The 20,477-nt window shown below is 38.6% G+C and overlaps 1 protein-coding gene across 1 annotated transcript; it reads right to left on the bottom strand.

The window, feature by feature from the left end:
* Window positions 1–10,828: 10,828 nt before the first annotated feature.
* On the bottom strand, window positions 10,829–13,339 carry LOC120234367 (protocadherin beta-18-like). The gene has a single exon (XM_039236193.1). It carries the CDS (start codon window positions 13,276–13,278, stop codon window positions 10,885–10,887), a length of 2,394 nt encoding a protein of 797 aa, XP_039092124.1. The 5' UTR covers window positions 13,279–13,339; the 3' UTR covers window positions 10,829–10,884.
* Window positions 13,340–20,477: the final 7,138 nt, after the last annotated feature.

Raw genomic sequence — 20,477 nt, 5'->3', positions numbered from 1 at the left:
CGACAGAATGGAAAAAGATAATTGCAAATGATATCAGATAAAGGGTTAGTATTCAAAATCTATAAAGAACTTACTAAACTCAACACCCAAAAACAAATAATCCAGTGAAGAAAAGGGCAAAAGACATGAATAGACACTTCTCCAAAGACGACATCCAGAAGGCAAACAGACACACGAAAAGACGCTGAACATCACTCACCATCAGAGAAATACTAATCAAAATCATACTGAGATACGACCTCACACTGGTCAGAGTGGCTAATGAACAACTCAGGAAACAACAGATGCTGGCAAGGATGTGGAGAAACAGGAACCCTCTTGCACTACTGGTGGAATGCAAACTGGTGCATCTGGTCTGGAAAACAGTGTGGAGGTTCCTCAAAAAATTAAAAATAGAACTACCCTACAACTCAGCAATAGGACTCCTCGGAATTTATCCAAAAGATACAGGAGTGCTAATTCATTGGGGCACATGTACCACAATGTTTATAGCTGCACTTTCAATAAAGCCAAATTATGGAAGGAGCCTAAATGTCCATTAACGGAGGAATGGATAAAGAAGATGGCTTATACTACAAAGCTGTCATCATCAAGACAGTATGGTATTGGCACAAAAACAGACACACAGACCAATGGAATAGAACAGAGAATTCAGAATAGGACCCAAAAATGTACAGCCAACTAATCTTGACAAAGCAGGAAAGAATATCCAGTGGAAAAAGACAGCCTCTTAACAGATGGTGCTGGGAGAACTGAACAGCAACATGCAGAAGAATGAAACTAGATCATTTTCTCACACCATACACAAAAATAAACTCAAAATGGATAAAGGACCTGAACGTGAGACAGGAAACCATCAAAACCCTAGAAGACAAAGCAGGAAACAACCTCCTTGACCTCAACTGCAGCAATCTCTTGACACATCCCCAAAGGCAAGAGAATCAAGAGCAAAAATGGACTATTGGGACCTCATCAAGATTAAAGGCTTCTGCATGGCAAAGGAAACAATCCATAAAACTAATAGGCAACCAACGGAATGGGAAAAGATAGTTGCAAATGACATATCAGATAAAGGGCTAGTATCCAAAATATATAAGGAACTCACCAAACTCCACACCTGAAAAAAAAACAAACCAGTGAAGAAATGGACAGAAGATATGAATAGACACTTCTCCAAAGAGGACATCCAGATGGCCCACAGACACATGAAACGATACTCAGCATCCCTCCTCATCAGGGCAATACAAATCAAAACCACACTGAGATACCACCTCACGCCAGTCAGAGTGGCTAAAATGAGCAAATCAGAGGACTCTAGATGCTGGCAAGGATGTGGAGAAATGGGCACCTTCCTACACTGTTGGTGGGAATGTAAACTGGTACAGCCCCTCTGGAAAACAGTGTGGAGATTCCTCAAAAAATTAACAATAGAACTTCCCTATGACACAGCAATAGCACTGCTAGGAATTTACCCAAGGGATACAGAAATGCTGAGGCATAGGAGCACATGTACCCCAATGTTCATAGCAGCACTCTCCACAATAGCTAAAACATGGAAAGAGCCTAAGTGTCCATCCACTGATGAATGGATCAAGAAGATGTGGTTTATCTATACCATGGAATACTACATGGCAATGAGAAATAATGAAATCTGGCCATGTGTAGCAACATGGATGGACCTTGAGGGTGTTATGCTGAGCGAAATAAGTCAGGCAGAGGACAGATACCATATGTTTGCACCTATAGGAGGATTAGGAGGAACTTAACAGAGGACCATGGGGGAAAAGAAGGGGGAAAATAGTGGGGGAGAGGGAGGGAGGCAAACCATGAGAGACTCTTGAATGCAGAGAACAAACTGAGGGCTGATGGGGGTGGGGGGAGGGGAAGGGAGGTGATGGGCATGGAGGAGAGCACTTATGGGGATGAGCACTGGGTGTTATATGGAAACCAACTTGACAAACTATTAAAAAAAAGATGTGGTTTATATACACAATGGACTACTACTTGGCATAGAGAAAGAATGAAATCCTGGCATTTGCAGCGATGTGGATGGAAATGGAAGGTATTATGCTAAGTGAAATAAGTCAGTCAGAGAAAGACAGATATCATATGTTTTCACTCATTTGTGGAACTTGAGAAACTGAAGACCATGGAGAAAGAGAAGGGGAAAAAATAGTTACAAATATAGAGGGACGGAGGCACACCATAAGAGGCTCTTTAAATACAGAGAACAAACAGGGTTGATGGGAGGGGGTGGGTGAGAGAGGAAAACGGGTGATGGTCATTGAGGAGAGGCACTTGTTGGGAGTGAGCACTACGTGTTATATGTAAGCAATGAATCATGGGACTCTACCCCTAAAATCAAGAGCACACTGTATACACTGTGTGTTAGCCAACTTGACAATAAATTATACTAAAAATAGAAAAAAATATTTTAAAAATTTCAATAGACACAATAAGTAATTATATTAAATATAAATGAAACAAACTCCACAATTAAGAAACATACAAGTTAAGACTGTATTTAAAAAAGCAAGATCCAATTCCGTGTTTATATATGATGTATTTGTTTTTTAAAATTTATTTATTTTTAAATATTTATTTTTGGGAGAGCTCAAGTGGGGGAGGGGCAGAGAGAGTGAGACAGGATCTGAAGCAGGCGCTGCGCTGACAATCTGACAGTGGTGAGCCCGATGTGCGGCTTGAACTCACAAACTGTGAGATCATGACCTGAGCTGAAGTCAGACGCTTAACTAATGGAGCCACTCAGGTGCCCCTATGTACAATGTATTTAAAATACAAAGACAGGATGAGAAAGGAAAAAAGATATGTCATATGAACCCTAAGCAAAAGAAATATAGAGTGATTATATTAGTATCAGATTAACAGTATTACCAGAGACTAAAAGGGATTTTTCATAATAGCATCAATTCAACAAGAAGATAAAATCATCTGGGGCACCTGGGTGGTTTAGTCAGTTAATCATCCGACTTTGGCTCGGTCATGATCTCCCAATTCATGAGTTCAAGCCCCATATCAGGCTCTGTGCTGACAGCTCAGTGCCTGGAGCCTGCTTTGGATTCTATGTCTGTCTCCTTCTCCCTCTGCCCTTGCTCTGCTTGCCCTCTGTCTGTCTCTCTCTTTCTCTCAAAAATAAACATTAAAACATTTTTAATTAAAAACAAATTTTAAAAGAGAAGATAATCCTTGTGCATATCTAATAAAAAAGCTTCAAAATATATGAAGTTTTTAAAAAATGCTATACCTGAAGGGAGAAATAGACAAATTCACAATCATAATTTAAGAATTTAACACTTTATTTCAATAATTGATAGAACATGTAGAAAAAATGATAAAAATAAAGAAAATTGAAACATTATCAAGCAACTTGGTTTAATTAATATTGATAAAATACTAAACACACATTCTTTTCAAATACACATGGGAAACTCACCCATATATTGGATAACAACCAAAACCAGTAAATTTTAAAGGATCAAAAGCATACAGAGTATGTTTCCAGACCCAAACAGAGTTATTTTCACTACGAAAAATGTTATCTCTGGATATTTGGATATTCAACAGAAATAAACCTAAAAAATATAGCTTAAATAATGCAAACAAATGTATAGCTTTTATTTATATACTTCAATCTATATATATTAAAAAGGCTTAGCATCAATGATCTAAATCTTCAGAGAAACTAGAAAAAAACTAAACCCAAAAGAAATAAAAATATAAGAGTGGAAGTCAATGAAATAAAAAACAGTAATAGGACAATAACAAAGATTGGTTTTTTAAAAGGATTAATAAAATTGATACTGATAAAGTAATACTGATAAAGTCAAAAGGAGAGATAACATTTTATCAATATCCAGAATGAAAAAGGTACATCCTTACAAATCCTAAATATATTGAATAGATAACAGACTATTAGCAATAACTTCATGTCAATAAATTCAACATCTGATAAAATGGATAAATTGTTTAAAAAACACAAGTTACCAACTGACACAAGAGGAAACAAAACGAGAATTGCAGCCTATCTATTTAAGCAATTGATTTTATAATTCAAAATATTTCCATGAAGAAAATGCTAGCTACATGTGTCTCTTGAGGTAAACTCTATAAGATACTTAAAGAAAAACTATAATATCTTACACAAACTCTTTCATAAAAGAGAGGAGGAGGAAACAATTGCCGAATCATTTTATGAGACCAATATAACCCTGAAACTATATCTGGTAAGAATTTAACATGAAAAAATACATAGATCAATATTCCTCATGAACATAAGTGCAAAATGCTCAATAACATAATAGCAGATTGAATCTACTTAACAGAGATAATATTTTTCACACAGCTGCATGCTACCTGCAAGAAAAATGTAAACAATTTTCCTGGTCAGTCCCGGCCACAGATGCACTTTTCTCTTCCCAGTCTGTAGGATTCCAGTTCATTGGATCTCCTTGGATATCTTTGTATTCTTCTATCATTGCTGCTGCCATCCCATATTCGGAATGTAGAGGCAACTGATTCAGATTTCAGTGCTGAGATTCTATCTATGACTACAACACTAGTACAGCAATGGCTACTTGAACTTGCAAGTTGGAAACAACCAATAGGATCCAGACGAGGGTAAGGCAAGTGTCTCAGAAGCAAAATTAATGGGTCACCCAAAAACTTAGTATTAAAGATAGATTCAATTTATGCAATAGTCTAAAAAAATCAAACTTGATGGACAAAATATTTGAATATTAAACAAAGAAAGGATCTAACCACACACTTGCACAACTTGGTCCCATTCTAATCCCATCCCTGTCACATTCTGATGTCAACTTTATTGTTTCCTGAGCTCACTGGGGTGAAAATGTCCGTATCTACTGTACAGTTCCCTCTCCTGGGCCGTTCCTTCAATAACAAGAGGGCTATCAAATATCTAGATACAATAATCGTGGGACTGTTAAAATTACAAAAAGAAAACTCCTTTAGCTTGTAAATATGATGTCTTCTAGAATACATTATCAATGCCAAGCTTATTACATGCATTTATGTATTAAAGTAAAATATCTTTATAAAGTAGAAAAGAGCAATGTTACTCTGGTAGTTAGCTGTACATGCAGGGTGTCTCTACCATCTGTTAAAGCTACTCACCCCCCCCACCCACACACACACATATACAAACACACACAGATACACAAACAGTGCAGCCCTGGAGTTCTGGGGGCAAGTTCTGGGGGCAAGTTCTGGGGGCATTACAGTCATGTATCAAGAAAGATTTTTATTGCTTTTTCAGGACTATGCTGATAAATTGGAAGCAATGCTCTTTTTGAGGCAATGCTCTTTTTGAGGCATTCCAGATCAAGACAAGAAAGACATAAGTATTCATCCTTGGGAGATGACTTTAAATTCTACACTTTACCAATAAAATATTTGTGAAGTAATATAGGAAAGGAGACCTCTGAGCCTGTTACAAAATACACATCTCTGTTTTGAAAAGGTTGTTAGCAATTTCTGATTCTTCTACCAAGTATATTTTACCAAGACATTTAGATTCATCATCTGCTTATGGATATTTTCAGGACACATGCCTCGGCAATATATTTTACTAAGCAAACTTTTTGGTCCTGCTATTTCCCTGCCTGAAAAGGAAATTCGTTTTGGATTACTCCATAAATGTCATAGTCATTTTGTGGCGCACCACTCCCACAGGTTTAAAAGTATAGCTTATCAGCTCACCTTCTCATTCTCTTCTTCAGAACTTAACTTTGGGGTTGCTACTGGCCAGGAGTATTTTTTTGAAAGTTCAATTATTTGCATATGTCTGTAAAAGCCAAATTGCAAAATGACTAAATGAAGCTATAAAGTCAGCTACAATAGCTTGAGTATTCATCTTATGGGTGCAAACTGGCTGCTTCAACTCAAGGTTTACTCCCTAGTATGTACACTGGTTATAAAAAAGGAAAATGAGCAAAAGACCTAGGAATATCCACCTCAGACTAATCTTTTGAAAAATGTTTGCCTTAATTACACTAAAATCAAAAATTTTTTCACAGTAAAAGGAACCATCAACAAAACAAAAAGGCAACCTACTAAATGGGAGATGATATTTACAAATGATATATCCAATAATCAAAATATATGGGGAATTTCTACAATCCAACACCAAAAAGCAAATAATCCAATTTAATGGGCAGAAGACTTCAAGACATTTTTTTTCAAAGAAGACATACAGATGACCAACACACATATGAAAAGATGCTTGACATCACCAATCATGAGGGAAATGCAAATCAAACACACTAAGATATCAACCTACACCTGTCAGAATGGCTGATATGAAAAAGACAAGAAACAGCCAGTGCTGGCAAGGATGTGGAGAAAAAGGAACTCTCCAAAACTGGTGGTAGGAATGTAAATTGCTGCAACCACTATGGACAACAGTATGCTGTTTCCTCAAAAAACTAAAAATAGAAATACCATAAAAGGCAGTAATACACAGTGGTTATTTAAACAAAGAAAACATAAACACTAATTCAAAAAGATGTATACTCCTTTATGTATACTGCAGCTTTATTTACAATAGTCAAGGTATGGAAGCAACCTAAGAGTCCATCAACAGATGAATGGATAAGGATGATGTGGTGTATATATATATATATATATACACAAGAGAATATTATTCAGCCTTTAAAAAGAATGAGATCTAGGGGCGCCTGGGTGGCTTAGTCGGTTAAGCGTCCGACTTTCGCTTAGGTCATGATCTCGCGGTTCGTGGGTTCGAGCCCCGCGTCGGGCTCTGTGCTGACTGCCAGCTCAGAGCCTCGAGCCTGTTTCAGTCTGNCGCTGTCTCTCTCTCTCCTAGAAATAAATAAAACATTAAAAAAAAAAATTTAAAAAAAAAAAAAAAAGAATGAGATCTCACATTTGCAACAACGTAAGTATATTATGCACAGTGACATATGTCAGGCAAATACCATATGATTTCACTTACATGTGGAATCTAAAAAAAAAACAAAAACAAACAAAAAACAGAAACAAAAATATAACCACAAATACAAAGAATAAACTAGTATTTGCCATAGAGGAAGGAAGGGGGGATGTGTACAATAGGTAAAGAAGAGTGGAAGACACACGTATCTAGTTACGGAATGTATAATTCACAGGGATGGAAGGTAGGACACAGGGAAAATAGTCAATGGCGTTGTAATAGTGTTATAATATGGTAGCTACACTTGTGATGAGTAAAGCATAATATATGGAGTTGTTAAATCACTATATTGTACACCTGAAACTAATTTAACATTGTGTATCAACCATACTTCAATTAAAAAAAAAGGAAAAGAAAAAGACTTTAAAAAAAGGACAGAAAAATTTTCCTTAAGCAAAATTCCCCAATTGCACTTTTAAATCATTAACAACAGCTGAATACTATGATATTCGTACCTGCATGGGATCATAGGAACATGAATATTTTGGCCTAGAATAGGGGAAGGCAAAGGAAAATGGGTTCAAAATGACTTTTTAGTAGTCACTTGTATCTGTTTCCTATTGTTGCTGTGACAAATTACCAAAAAATTTGTGGCTTAAAAACAAATTTATTATCTTCCAGTTCTAGAGGTCAGAAGTCTAAAATGGGTCTCATTGGGCTACATCCCTTTCTGTAAGCTGTAAGTGAGAATATATTTTTGCCTTATCTAGCTTCCAGTGTCTTCCTGTATTCCTTCACTGGAGGCTGGTGGAGGCTTTCCTAAAACATCACTCTGAAAATGACTCTTCTTATTAAGGGCTCTTGTGATTGCATTGGACTCACCTGAATTGTATAGGGTAATCTATTTCAAGCTCAGCTGATTATCCACTTTAATTCTATCAGCAACTTTAATTCCTCTTTTCCAGAGATTACTTTGTGAGGCCATTATTCTTGTTACCACACTCTACTCCCTGCCCCCCAAAGATTCACATCCATTTCACATAAAAAAATATACTCAAGGGGACTCCCATAAAAAAAATATATACTCAAGGTCCTCAAAGATCTCCTCTCATTAAGTGTCAACTCATCCCATAATTTCATCTAAATCTCATCAGCTCAAAAGTTCCAAATTTCATCATCTTCATCATCTAAATTAGGTATGGTTAAGACCCTAGGTAATTACCTATCTTGGGCATAATTCTTCTCCATCTGTGGACCAGTAAAATTAAACAAATTATACGTTCCTCAAAGTGTATAATGACAGAAGGGCATAGGTAACAGTTAATAGTTACTCCAGTTCAGAAAACAGAAAATGGAAAATGAAAACAGTCATATGTTCCAAGAAATATAGAAATCCAGGCAGGAAAACTCTGCTTGCTTTCAAGCCTGGGTTTGGAGCTCCACCCCCAAGCTCCAGGCACTGTCTCATGAGCCATCTTTCCTTTTGCATGAGAGGGTAGTACATGTTTTTAGCTAAGTAGTTTTTTCAGTTGTTTCTTGCTTTAGAATTGTGGAGTACAACAGGTTTCTTTTCTATCATTCTCTCTGTCCCTTCCAATTCAAGCTGGTAATAATTTCTGCCGGTATAACATTCTCAAGAACTTTTGAGTGCCTTGTATATGTCACAGGGATTATCTCTCCTATACAAAGGGCTGCTTCAGAGTTCTTTCCTGGGTAATCTCATCTCTATTCCAGACTTCTGCTGAGATGTCTGGGAGTTCCATGAACCACATGCCTAATCTCTTTAAAGAACCTGCTGCATGACTGAATATTCTTGCCTATTAATTCTTCCAAAGCACTAGCAAAAAGGCTGTCCTGTGACACCATTGGCTTTCTCTCTAGAGCACACTTTCCTAATGACTTTTCTTTTGAGCCCCTTTTGGCATCTGAATAGGCTGAGAATTTTCCACATCACCAAGTTCTAGTTCCTTTTTGCTTAACAGTTCTTCCTCCCATCTATCTCATTTCTCTCATATTTTATTATAAGCTTAAAGAAGAAATGAGACTGTGCCTTCAACTCCTTGCCTGGAAATCTTTCCAGTTACATAACCACGCTTATTATTTACAAATCCTTTTTTATGTATAACTGCAGGACACAACTCAGCTAAGTTTTCTGCCACTATATAACAAGGATTCTCTTTCCTCCACTTTCCAATATCATCTTCACCTCATTTCTTTCTGAGCCCTCATCCATCAGTGACATTAACATTCATATTTGTACCAGCATTCCTTTATAATTATTTAGGTATTCCACACAACAACGTATATCTTCACCATGCTCCTCACTTCCTCCTGAGACTTTGATAGCAGGGTTGTCAACATTCATATTTCTACTAACAGTCTTTCCAAAGCAATCTAGGCTTTCAACATCACGCTTTTTTTTTTTCCAGCCTCTGCCTACCTTCCAGTTCCAAAACAACTTCCATGATTTTAGTTACTTGTTACAACAGCACTCCACTCCCAGGTTAAAAAACAACAACAACCTGTGGCGTTCAGGGTTCAACGGAAGAATCAGGACCATCAGGAGATACGTAATGACAGATTTGTTGCAAGGAAGTAACTAGCTCAACTGTGGGAGTTGGCAAGGCAAGTCCATTATCTGTAGGGCAGGCAATTACAGGGCTGGCTGAAACTTTGGAGCACAAGCTGAAGCCACTGCCCACAGGCAGAATTTCTTCTTCTTCTCAGGGAAAACTCAGATCTGTTCTTAAGGCCTTTTGACTTATTAAATCAGGCCCACACAGAGCATCTGGGATATTCTCCCTATTTTAAGGTTAGCTAATTAGCAACCTTAATTCCATCTGAACCTTAATTCTTCTTCACAAAATGGCAGAACATCTTCACAGATTCCAGGAATTAGGACCCAGAAATCTTTAAGGGGCCATTTATTCTGCCTACCATACTGTTCTATATAGCATTTCCAAAATTAAGAGGCGCCTGGAACTTGAGATAAGTTTTCTTTTGGCTAACTAATAGTAATATACAATGTATTTTCTTTCAAACCCCTTAATAAGCACAATGTCATCATCCAAAGGCAAGTAGATATTAGCACGTTGTGCCACCAAAAGCTCCATATGCCTGGAATTTGGAACTCACTTGAGAATTACTCTGCAATCCTTGATAATTACAGTTGCAATTACAACTGCAAGCAATATATTACTCAGTACTAGAATCTTTAGAGTATCTAGGAACATCCTCAACACAGTCAATCTGGGTATAGCAAATCTGCCCAAACTCTGGTCAGGATTGTAATTTAAGTTACATGTAAGTAAGAACCCTTAAATCTTTTCAACATTAATTTAGATGAGAAAGAATTCATAATAAAGAAACACTTTCCTGAGGTGACGTATGTATTTCAGAGTAAAAATCTAATGATTCCAAGTGTGATTTTTTAAAAAATAGCATGAAAATATATACATTGTTGCCTACTGATAAAAGAAAAATCCAAACAGAGCTCAGAAGAAACTGGACATGGGTATATACAAATTGATTCCACTCAAAACTCATAACGGGTTGTACAAAAGTCGTAGGTGTGTTACTAAAAAAACTAGGAATTCCAGTAATTTTAAAATGAAGTACGTTAAAAGAATAAAACATTCTTATATATTATGTAGTCAGTAAAACAGTTTCAAAATTAGAACTGTTTATTCTAAAAGGTTAATTTTCATACTATCCTTTAGGAATGAGTATGAAAATTTTAATCAGAAATATGCATTTAATCAGAAATATTCATTTCCTGATATAAAATTTTTGCTGATTATACAATAATTGAAAAAAATAATCAGACAAACAAATCAACAGAGTAAATTTACGATGGCAAATAGAGAGGAGGAAGTAAAATTAAAATTACCACTCGACTAAAAAAAGTGGGGGGGGAAGGAGACAAAACTAATGTTAAAGGAAACAGGAAAGTTTCAGATACCTAAACTATTGTGGAACGTTGTTGCATTTCCCTCTGACTTCCTCCCAAGGTCCTGGTTTAGAATATTGGGGAAGATGGGCTTCAAGAACTTAAACTCATTGTTCCCTGAATCTCCCGTCAAACACACCTCGTACTGGTAGCTCTGGGACAGCGTCCCCGTGCCGCTGACGTCCACCAGGTGGCCCGGAAAGTGGCCCTCGGGCACCGGGCAGCGACCCGCAGACGCCGCCCGGCTCCGCCTGCACAGCCGCACCGCCACGAACACCAGCACCGAGAACAGGAAGAGCGACGACACGGACGCCAAGGCGATGACCAAGTAGACGGTGAGCGGGTCGGCCTGCGCCTCGGCCGCCGCCACCTCCGGGAGCGGCAGGTAGGGCTGCGAGAAGCCGTCCACCAGCAGCACGTGCAGCGTGACGCTGGCCGAGCGCGGCGGCTCGCCATTGTCCTTGACCAGCACCACCAGCCTGTGCTTGACGGCGTCGCGCTCGCTCAGCAGCCTGGCCGTGCGCACCTCGCCGTTGTGCGCCCACACGCCGAACAGCCCGGGCTCCGTGGCCCTGAGCAGCTGGTACGACAGCCAGGCGTTCTGGCCCGAGTCGCCGTCCACCGCCACCACCTTGGTCACCAGGTAGCCCGCCTCGGCCGCCCTGGGCACCAGCTCGGTGCAGGGCGCAGAGCCGTTCTGCGGCGGGTACAGCACGAAGGGCGAGTTGTCGTTGTCGTCCAGCACCAGCACGCGCACGCGCGCCTGGCTGCTGAGCGCGGGCGAGCCGCGGTCGGCCGCGCGCACGCCGAACTCGAACGCCTGCAGCGCCTCGTAATCCAGGGACCTGAGCGCGAACAGCTGCCCGTTGTCCGCGTTGATGGACACCAGGGAGGCCAGGGGCAGCTGCGGGTCCTGGGGCGGCAGCAGCGAGTAGGTGACGTGGGCGTTGGCGCCCGAGTCTGCGTCTGTGGCGCTGACGCTGCCTAGGTGCAGGGCGGGGCTGTTGTTCTCGCGGACCCGCAGGGTGTAGGTGGTTTGGCTGAAGGCGGGGGCGTTGTCGTTGACGTCGGACACCGTCACGGTGATGTTGTGCTGCGTTTTCAGCCTGGGGGTCCCCAAGTCCGTGACGGTGATGGTGATGTTGTACTCCGCCTGGCTTTCTCTGTCCAGTGGCAGCTCTGTTACCAAGGTGTAGAAATTCTTGAAGGTAGGCTTCAAGAGAAAAGGAAGATCGTCCTGTATTGAGCACACCATCCTCCCGTTGTCCCCAGAGTCTTGGTCTCTTACGCTAAAAATAGCGACCACCATCTCAGGCGACGAATTTTCTGGTATGGGGCTGGTAAGAGATGTCATGACTATTTCTGGTGGGTTGTCATTCACATCAACAACCTGAACTAAAATTGCTGATTTTCCCGAAAGGCTACCACCGTCAGTAGCCTGAATATTTATTGTATATGACTGAATTAACTCGAAATCCAGAAGTGCTTTTAAGCGGATTTCACCAGAAATTGGATGGATATCAAATGTTTTCCGTATGTCTCTGGAGACGTGGGAAAATGAGTATGATATTTCTCCATATATTCCTGCATCCAAATCTGTAGCAGACACCCTAAGGACCAAGGAGTCCAGAGGGCTGTTTTCTGGTACCTGAACCTCATAGACAGACCTCTCGAACTCTGGAGCATTGTCATTGATATCGAAAACCAAAACACGAACCAGTGTAGTTCCGGATCTGGGCGGAGACCCACCATCCAAGGCTGTTACAGTTAATGTAAACTCAGGTTCCTTTTCTCGATCCAGAGATTGGTCCAGGAACAGCTCTGGGTATTTTCTTCCATCATCACTGTCTTGTAATTTAAGATGGAAATAAGGATTGGGACTTAATGTGTAGTTTTGGACACCATTCTTTCCTACATCCAAGTCCTGGGCACTGTCCATTGGAAATGAGCTTCCAGGAGCAGTACCTTCTGAGATTTTCAGAAGTATATGTTTGTCTAGGAATGCAGGGGTATGATCATTTATGTCATTGACCCAAAGCTCAGCCCGAAAAAATTGTAAAGGATTTTCAAATAATGCCTGGAAATGCAATATACATGGCTCTGTGAGATGGCAAAGTGCCTCCCGGTCCAGTTGTTCACTTAATAGCAAGTTGCCAGTCTGCTGATCCAATTGTAGATATGGTTTATGGTCATCAAAGATGACTCTCGCCCCCCGAGCAACCAAGTCTTCAACACCCAAACCTGTATCTTTCACCACATTGGCTATAAAGGAGCCGATTTCCATTTCCTCTGCAACAGAATAACACCAGGGCTCTGAACACACTAAAGACCCTCCCAGAAAAACAAAGAAAAGCAGCACTTGCCTTATCTGTTGAGGGTGCCTCTCTCGTGGCTCCATTGCTCCTAAGCAAACGTCTTTCTGCAGAAATGTTTCAACTCAGTTGCAAACAGTTCCTAAATTGCTCCTCTCATCTATCAGCCTGGACCACTAGTAATCTGTGGATTTGTAATCCTGTCACGAAGGTGGTGTTGTCTCCTTAGCTTTCTCTTGAAAGCCTCTTTCCCCTTCCTGCTTCTCCTATGCTCTTGTTCCACTGATTAATGGAGACAAGAGCATTTGATGATACAAAAAAGTCCCCATCTTATCCTGCAGCGCCACCACGCGACTGCAGATTCTCAGGTTTTAAACAGTCAAGTAAGTTTGAGACACAATTTATCTTGTGTATTTGTTGACTAATTTAAATTACATTTCCTCCTATATTCTTATTTGCTGAGTTGCATTCTTTGTGATATGTGACGCTATTATTACTCAGTCTTTAACATAATAAACCACAATCTGTTAAGAACTGTGAATACAAAAATCATCTATAAGATATAGCCCCCAATTCTATTAAGTTCTCATCTCTCTTTGAAGACAATGTATAAAATGACTAAAAATAGTTAAGAGGATTCATGTAATGGATTTTATAAGCAGAATATTCCCAGGAAAATTGGAAAGGAAAGGGGAACCAGAGGTTTTAGTCTTATTTAGCTATTAGCAAATTCTCTTAGAAAAGACAATAAGGTCATACATTTGTAACTGAACCTGATATATGCAAATAGTTGCTTTGGAGAGACTGGGCATTTCAGGTTGGGTAAATGTTACTATTTACTTATGGATACTCCAGAGGAGACTTACCTGTCAGCAGTATAACGTAAATGTTCAACAGTGGTTAATAAAGTAATATATGTCCAATTTCTGACATTAAAAAATGTTGAACTAGATACAAGTTAAGTTGTGGAAAAGAAACCTATTTTGTAGACCCAGGCCTTCCAGAGGCAGAATTATAAATATTTTATTCATCCATTCATTACTTAGTCGAGCAAATATTTACTGAGCATATAATTTGTGCTAGGAATAGTAGTGAGTATTAGGGATACAGTGGTAAGCAGACAGACATAGTTTCTGTCCTGAAAGATGGAGGCAGAAAAGTGATTACACATTTAAAAACAGAACACATAATGAATACCATGATAGCAAAAGTTCATGCAATTGTTAAGAACATAGATAAGGGTCATTTGACCAGAATTTGGAAATACAGAAAACACTTTCCTCGAATAAAAACTGGATGTTAGGTAAAATTTCCAGAAAATATTTTTTAAGTTTTTTAAAACATTTATTTATTTTTGAGAGACAGAGAAAGACAAAGCACAAGCAGGGGAGGGGCAGAGGAGAGAAGGAGATACAGAATCCAAAGCACGGTCCAGGCTCTGAGCTATCAGCACAGAGCCCGATGTGGGGCTTGAATTCACGAACCATGAGATCATGACCTGAGCCAAAGCCAAACGCTTAACTGACTGAGCCACCCAGATGCCCCTCCAGGCAATCTCAAAACATACTTGTGCAAATCTGAAATGAGAATTGTTTTTAAAGGCTTTTCAATATAAAAGGAGATGATATTAACCTCAACTAGAAATGCAATAATAAAGTTATATTAAAAAGATGACAAAGGGCACCTGGGTGGCTCAGTCGGTTAAGCATCCAATTTGGCTCAGGTCATGATCTCACAGTTCCTGAGTTTGAATCCAGTGCAAAGCCTGCTTCAGATCCTCTGGCTCCCTCTCTCTCTCTCTCTGTTCCCTCCTCTCTCAAAAATAAATAAACATTTCAAAAAATGCTAACCTTACAGGATGTGGTGACAGATTTAAACATGGAAAGGGTGGAATAAGAAAAAGTGAAGTAAATATACACTTTTTTCAGGCTTGAAATCAGGAATTGAATGAATGTCGGTGCTATTAACTGATAACGAAAACAGGAAGAGGAGAAGAGAGGAACGGGTATAGAGTTGGAGGTAATGTTAGGTTTGAGGAAGGAAAATATTTAAAACTTGTTGAGTTTGAATTGTCCATAGAGCATCCCAAATAAAGAGTTATATAATAATCTTCCATTATATACAGAAAAGAGGTTTGAGGGGTAGAGACAAATTTAGGGTTTATTGGTATAAATGGTGATTGAAGTCCTTAAAGAAAGAATGTAAGCTATATATGAGGAGGAGTGTGCTTGATTTTGTGATTTCAGAAATGATGTAGCTCTAAGAGACTACCATCTGCAGAAAATGACCATGATCTTAGGTGACTAAGACTAGAGTAGAAATGATGTCACCACACATGGAGAAGGCTAGAAGAGAGAGAGGTCAAACTCCTGGACTTGAAATTGTGGCAAGGGATGGACAGAGGAAAACTGTAAGAAGTTATATTCGATAAGTCAAATGTCTTTACACCACCTCTCTCCTGTGATCTTGTTTAATTAATTTTTTAGTTTATTCATTTTGAGAGAACGAGAGAGAAAGAGTGCAAGCAGGGGAGGGGCCTAGAAAGAGTTAGAGATAGAGCCCCAGGCAGGCTCGAGAATCTAACTAGGGGCTTGAGGCGGGTGTCAAATCTACTATCATGACCTCAGCTGAAATGAGGAGTCCCTCGTCCAACCCACTGAGCCACCCAGGTGCCCCCCATCTTGTTTAATTTAAATAAACACTGATACCTCTCATTTGATTCTCTCATTTGATGACTCTTATGTGCAAAGACTGTTAAGGCAGGAAGATTTGCTCATTTCTTTCAGCAAGATTTCTTACTTTCAGTTTTCCGTACCAGAGTTTAATGGAACATAGCTGTTTGCCTAACTGTCATGTATTTAAATATTACATGTCTTTTCCATATGCCTTTTCATTTACATATATATATATATTTTTTAAATTTATGTACTCTCTGCACCCAACGTGAAGCCTGAACTCATGACCCCAAGATCAAGAGTTGCATGATCTTGTGACTGAGCCAGCAAGGTGCCCCTGCCTTTTCATTTTTTTCAGAAAGATTTCTCTTGGTGTGTGTAGGTGGCTCAGTTGGTTGAAAATCTGACTTCCATTAAGGTCATGAGCTAGCACTCCGTGAGTTCATGAGTTCGAGGCCAGCATCAGGTTGACAGCATAGAGCTCCCTAAGGATACTTTGGGTCTCCCCCTCTCTTTGCCCTTACCCCTCTGGCACTGTCTCACAAATAAATAAACCTTTAAAAAAAGATTTCTCTTTGTCTTTGTCTTTCTGAAACTGCACAATGATGTTTCCAGGCATGGCTATCTTTTATTTATCCTATTAGGTTTATTTGAGCCTTTTGAATCCGTACACTGATATTTTCATCAATTCTGGAAAAATCTCAGCTATTTTCTAATATGTATATATATATATTTTTTAAGTAGGCTCCACACCCAACATGGGGCTTGAATTCACAGCCCTGAGATTAAGAGTCATGTGCTCCACCAATGAACCAGCCAGACATCCCTCCAATATATTTCAAATATTGCTTCTAATCCTATCTTAAACCTTTTTACTCTCTCCTATGTTTCTAACCATCTCCTCCATATTTCTCATCTTCTAAACCCTCTGAGCTATGTGCTAGATAAATTATATTCTGACCTTTCACTTCACAAATTATTCATTTGCTAATATCTACTTTCCTAATAAACCTTTTATTCAGTTTTGATTGAATTTAAATTGTGGTTATATTTTTCAGTGCTATTTGGTTCTTTAATAATCTGTCACATTTCGTATTCCCTATACACCTTCAAGGATAACCTTTAAGTGTTTAGTATATTATTAGATTATGTCTGCCAATTAAAATGTTTGAAGTATACTTCTGTCCTATGTTTTTTTCTACTGGCTCTCACTCATGGTGTCATGTTTCCTTGTGTATGCAGTTATCTTTGTGTTCAAGTTGAGAATGTAAAACTTATTTATATGAAGGTTTTTAGCCTTAGGATCAACTTTCTTACGTAGAAGGTCTGCTTTTGGTTCCATCAGGATCTGGAAGAACTACTTGTCAACAACCATTGAGAAATTCAGAGCTGAAATTCCACAAAAGGTCTCACCCATTTCCAGTTCGCTTTCACCTTAAAGGTGTAGTTCTTAGGGATCCATATTTAGTAATGCAAAGGTCTTCTATAAACTTCTCACTTTGTTATGCTTTGATTTCCTCCCTTATTATATAAACCATCAAAATAGGGGTTCACACTTTCCAGGATTTCAAATATTCCAGGGGAAAAGTAATTCTTAAATTCATTTATCTCTCTGGATTACCCTTGGACATTATATTAGTGTCTTATTAACCAATTGTTTTCCGTGGAAGCATTGGTCTATATAATCTATACCATCCTTATGAAAAGTAAATCTCAAGGGTATGGTTATGTCTCAGAATTACAACTCTTGGCTTCCTAGAGTATGGGCAATTAATTGACCTCAAGAAGACAGACAAATAATATGCATTTTTTACCAACTTCAACTGACCAATAAAAACAATCTCTTAGAAGAAACCATTTCTGTCATTGATATTGGTATAGCTCCCACTTATCTCTGTGTCCCTTATTCTGCTATACTTAAACACATCTTCTTTCCTGCATCTCTTCCTTATTTCTCTCCTTCCAATATGTTTATATATTTACACAAATATAAGATATTACATATTATATAGATACATATGGCACTGTGCCATAAATTTCAGTATCTTTCTTCCTATTAAAATATTTGGAGGGTGCCTGGGTGGCTCACTCAGTTAAGTTTCCAACCCTTGATTTTGGCTCAGGTCCTGATCTCATGATTCATGAGATCAAGCCCCACATCAGGGCCTGCACTGGCAACTCATAGCCTGCCTGGGATTGTCTCTCCCTCCCTCTCTGCCACCCCCTGACATGTGCTGCCTCTGTTTCTCTCAAAATAAATAAATAAACTTTAAAAATATTTGGGATTTAGGGGTGCCTGGGTCAGTCAGTTAAGTGTCAGGTCATGATCTCACAGTTCATGGGTTCAAGCCCCACATCAGGCTCTGTGCTGACAACTCAGAGCCTGGAAGCCTGCTTCAGATTCTGTATCCCCCTCTCTCTCCGTCCCTACCCCACTCACACTCTATCTCTCTCTCAAAAATAAACATAAAAAATATTTTTTAATAAAATAAAATATTTGGGATTTATCCTTGTGATTATGAACACACCTAGTTTATTCCTTTTGGTAATACTGCATAATACTCCTTCAGAAACCTTTTCCACAACTCATTTATCAGTTGTTTTACTGATGGATATGTAGGACTGACTCCTATTCTTTGCTCTCCCAAGATGAACATTCTTATGCATATCATGTGTGAAGCCATGAAATAAATTTTCTGACTTATACACCTTAAACTTAAAACATTTAAAAAGATGAAAGAAGCTTCCGGCTTATATACCCCAAGTAGAATTCTTGAATCAGAGTATGTTCATTCTTAAATTTCATTAAGTACTATCAAAATCTCTCAAAGTGGGCTGTACATGTGATTTCATATTGTTCCACTTGATATTATACAAATTTCTTATCTTTATTAATGCTATAGGTGTAAACTAGTATCTTATATGTTTTTTCACCAACTAATGAGGTTGAGTGTCATTTCAAGTTCTTTTCAGACTTTGGTTTCCCTTTTTTAAATTTCTTTTCCCTTTATCCTTTAAAAAGTCTTATTAGCCCTCGACTTTTTGATTTTTGCTAATCTGCAATTATTTGAGTAATCTGAATATTAATCCTTCTCAGTTAAACTGCTGTATGTAGCTTCTCCCTGTCTTTTAGCTTGCCTATGCTATCCTCTAGTTTTGAGGTAGTAGTATTTGTCAACTTTTATCTTTATTGTTTGTACTTTAAAGCCTTGTTTAAGAAACTCAAACTAATAGTAAGATCATAAATATATTTTACTTAGATTTATTATATTTTCTCAATTAAAATACTTTAAATTCACCCCTTAGATCCATATAAAGTTTATTCTTATGTGGCATGAGATGAGTAACCCAATTTTCTAGTGACCCAACTATATAGTGACCCAATTTTCCAATAACATTTGCTAAGTAATATGACTTGCTCCTACCTTCTAGTGATTTTAACATATCCTCTATCAAAACCAAGCTCTGTTAATCAAACTCAACATGCCCCAAAATAAATAATTCAGTTAAGTATGAGGAGAAGACATGAACATTTATCCAAAGAAGACATACAAATGGCTAAGAGACACATGAAGAGATGCTCAACATTACTTATCATCAGAGAAATACAAATCAAAACTGCATTGAGATACCAGCTCCCACCTGTCAGAATGGCTACAATTAACCACCTGTCAAAATGGCTACAATTAACAACTCAGGAAACAACAGATGTTGGCAAGGATGGAGAGAACGGGGAACCCTCTTACACTGTTGGTGGGAACGCAGACCGGTACAGCCACTCTGGAAAACAGTGTGAGGGTTCATCAGAAAGTTAAAGATAGAACTACCGTATGACCCAGCAACTGCACTATTAGGTATTTATCCAAAGGATACAAAAATACTGATCCAAAGGGGCACATGCACCCCAATGTTTACAGCAGCACTATGAACAATAGTCATATTATGGAAAGAACCCAAATGTCCATTAACTGATGAATGGATAAAGAAGATGTGGTATAAATATATGCAATGGAATATTACACAGCCATCAAAAGAATGAAATCTTGCCATTTGCAAAGACATGGATGGAACTAGAGTGTATTATGCTAAGCTAAATAAGTCAGTCACAGAAAGAAAAATACTATGATTTCATTCGTATATGGAATTTAAGAAACAAAACTGATGAACATAAGGGAAGGGAAGTAAAAATAAAATAAGATAAAAACAGAGAGGGAGACAAACCATAAGAGACCCTTAAATGCAGAGAACGAACTGAGGGTTGCTGGAGGGGAGGTGGGTGAAGGGATAGGCTAAATGGGCAATGGGCATCAAGGAGGCCACTTGTTGGGATGAGTACTGGGTGTTGTATGTAAGTGATGAATCACTAAATTCTGCTCCTGAAAACAATACTATAGTATATGTTAACTAACTTGAATTTAAATAAAATCTTGGAATTAAAAAAAAAAAACAAAGTTCTCATATAAAATGATCTGACCCTGGATTCTATAGTCTACAAATTGGTTCCTACATTATTCAAATAGGGTATTCCGTTCTTATTTATTCTCATTAGTGTGTAAGAAACAGAAGATTTACTTCTTATGAGTCTGAGGGATTAAGAGGGCCCAAACATT

Source organism: Hyaena hyaena, unplaced genomic scaffold (assembly GCF_003009895.1).
Source record: "Hyaena hyaena isolate Hyena2069 unplaced genomic scaffold, ASM300989v1 scaffold_107, whole genome shotgun sequence".
Lineage (NCBI taxonomy): Eukaryota > Metazoa > Chordata > Mammalia > Carnivora > Hyaenidae > Hyaena > Hyaena hyaena.
Note: the sequence above shows the minus strand (reverse complement) of the source record. Positions and strands in the feature narration are given on the sequence as shown.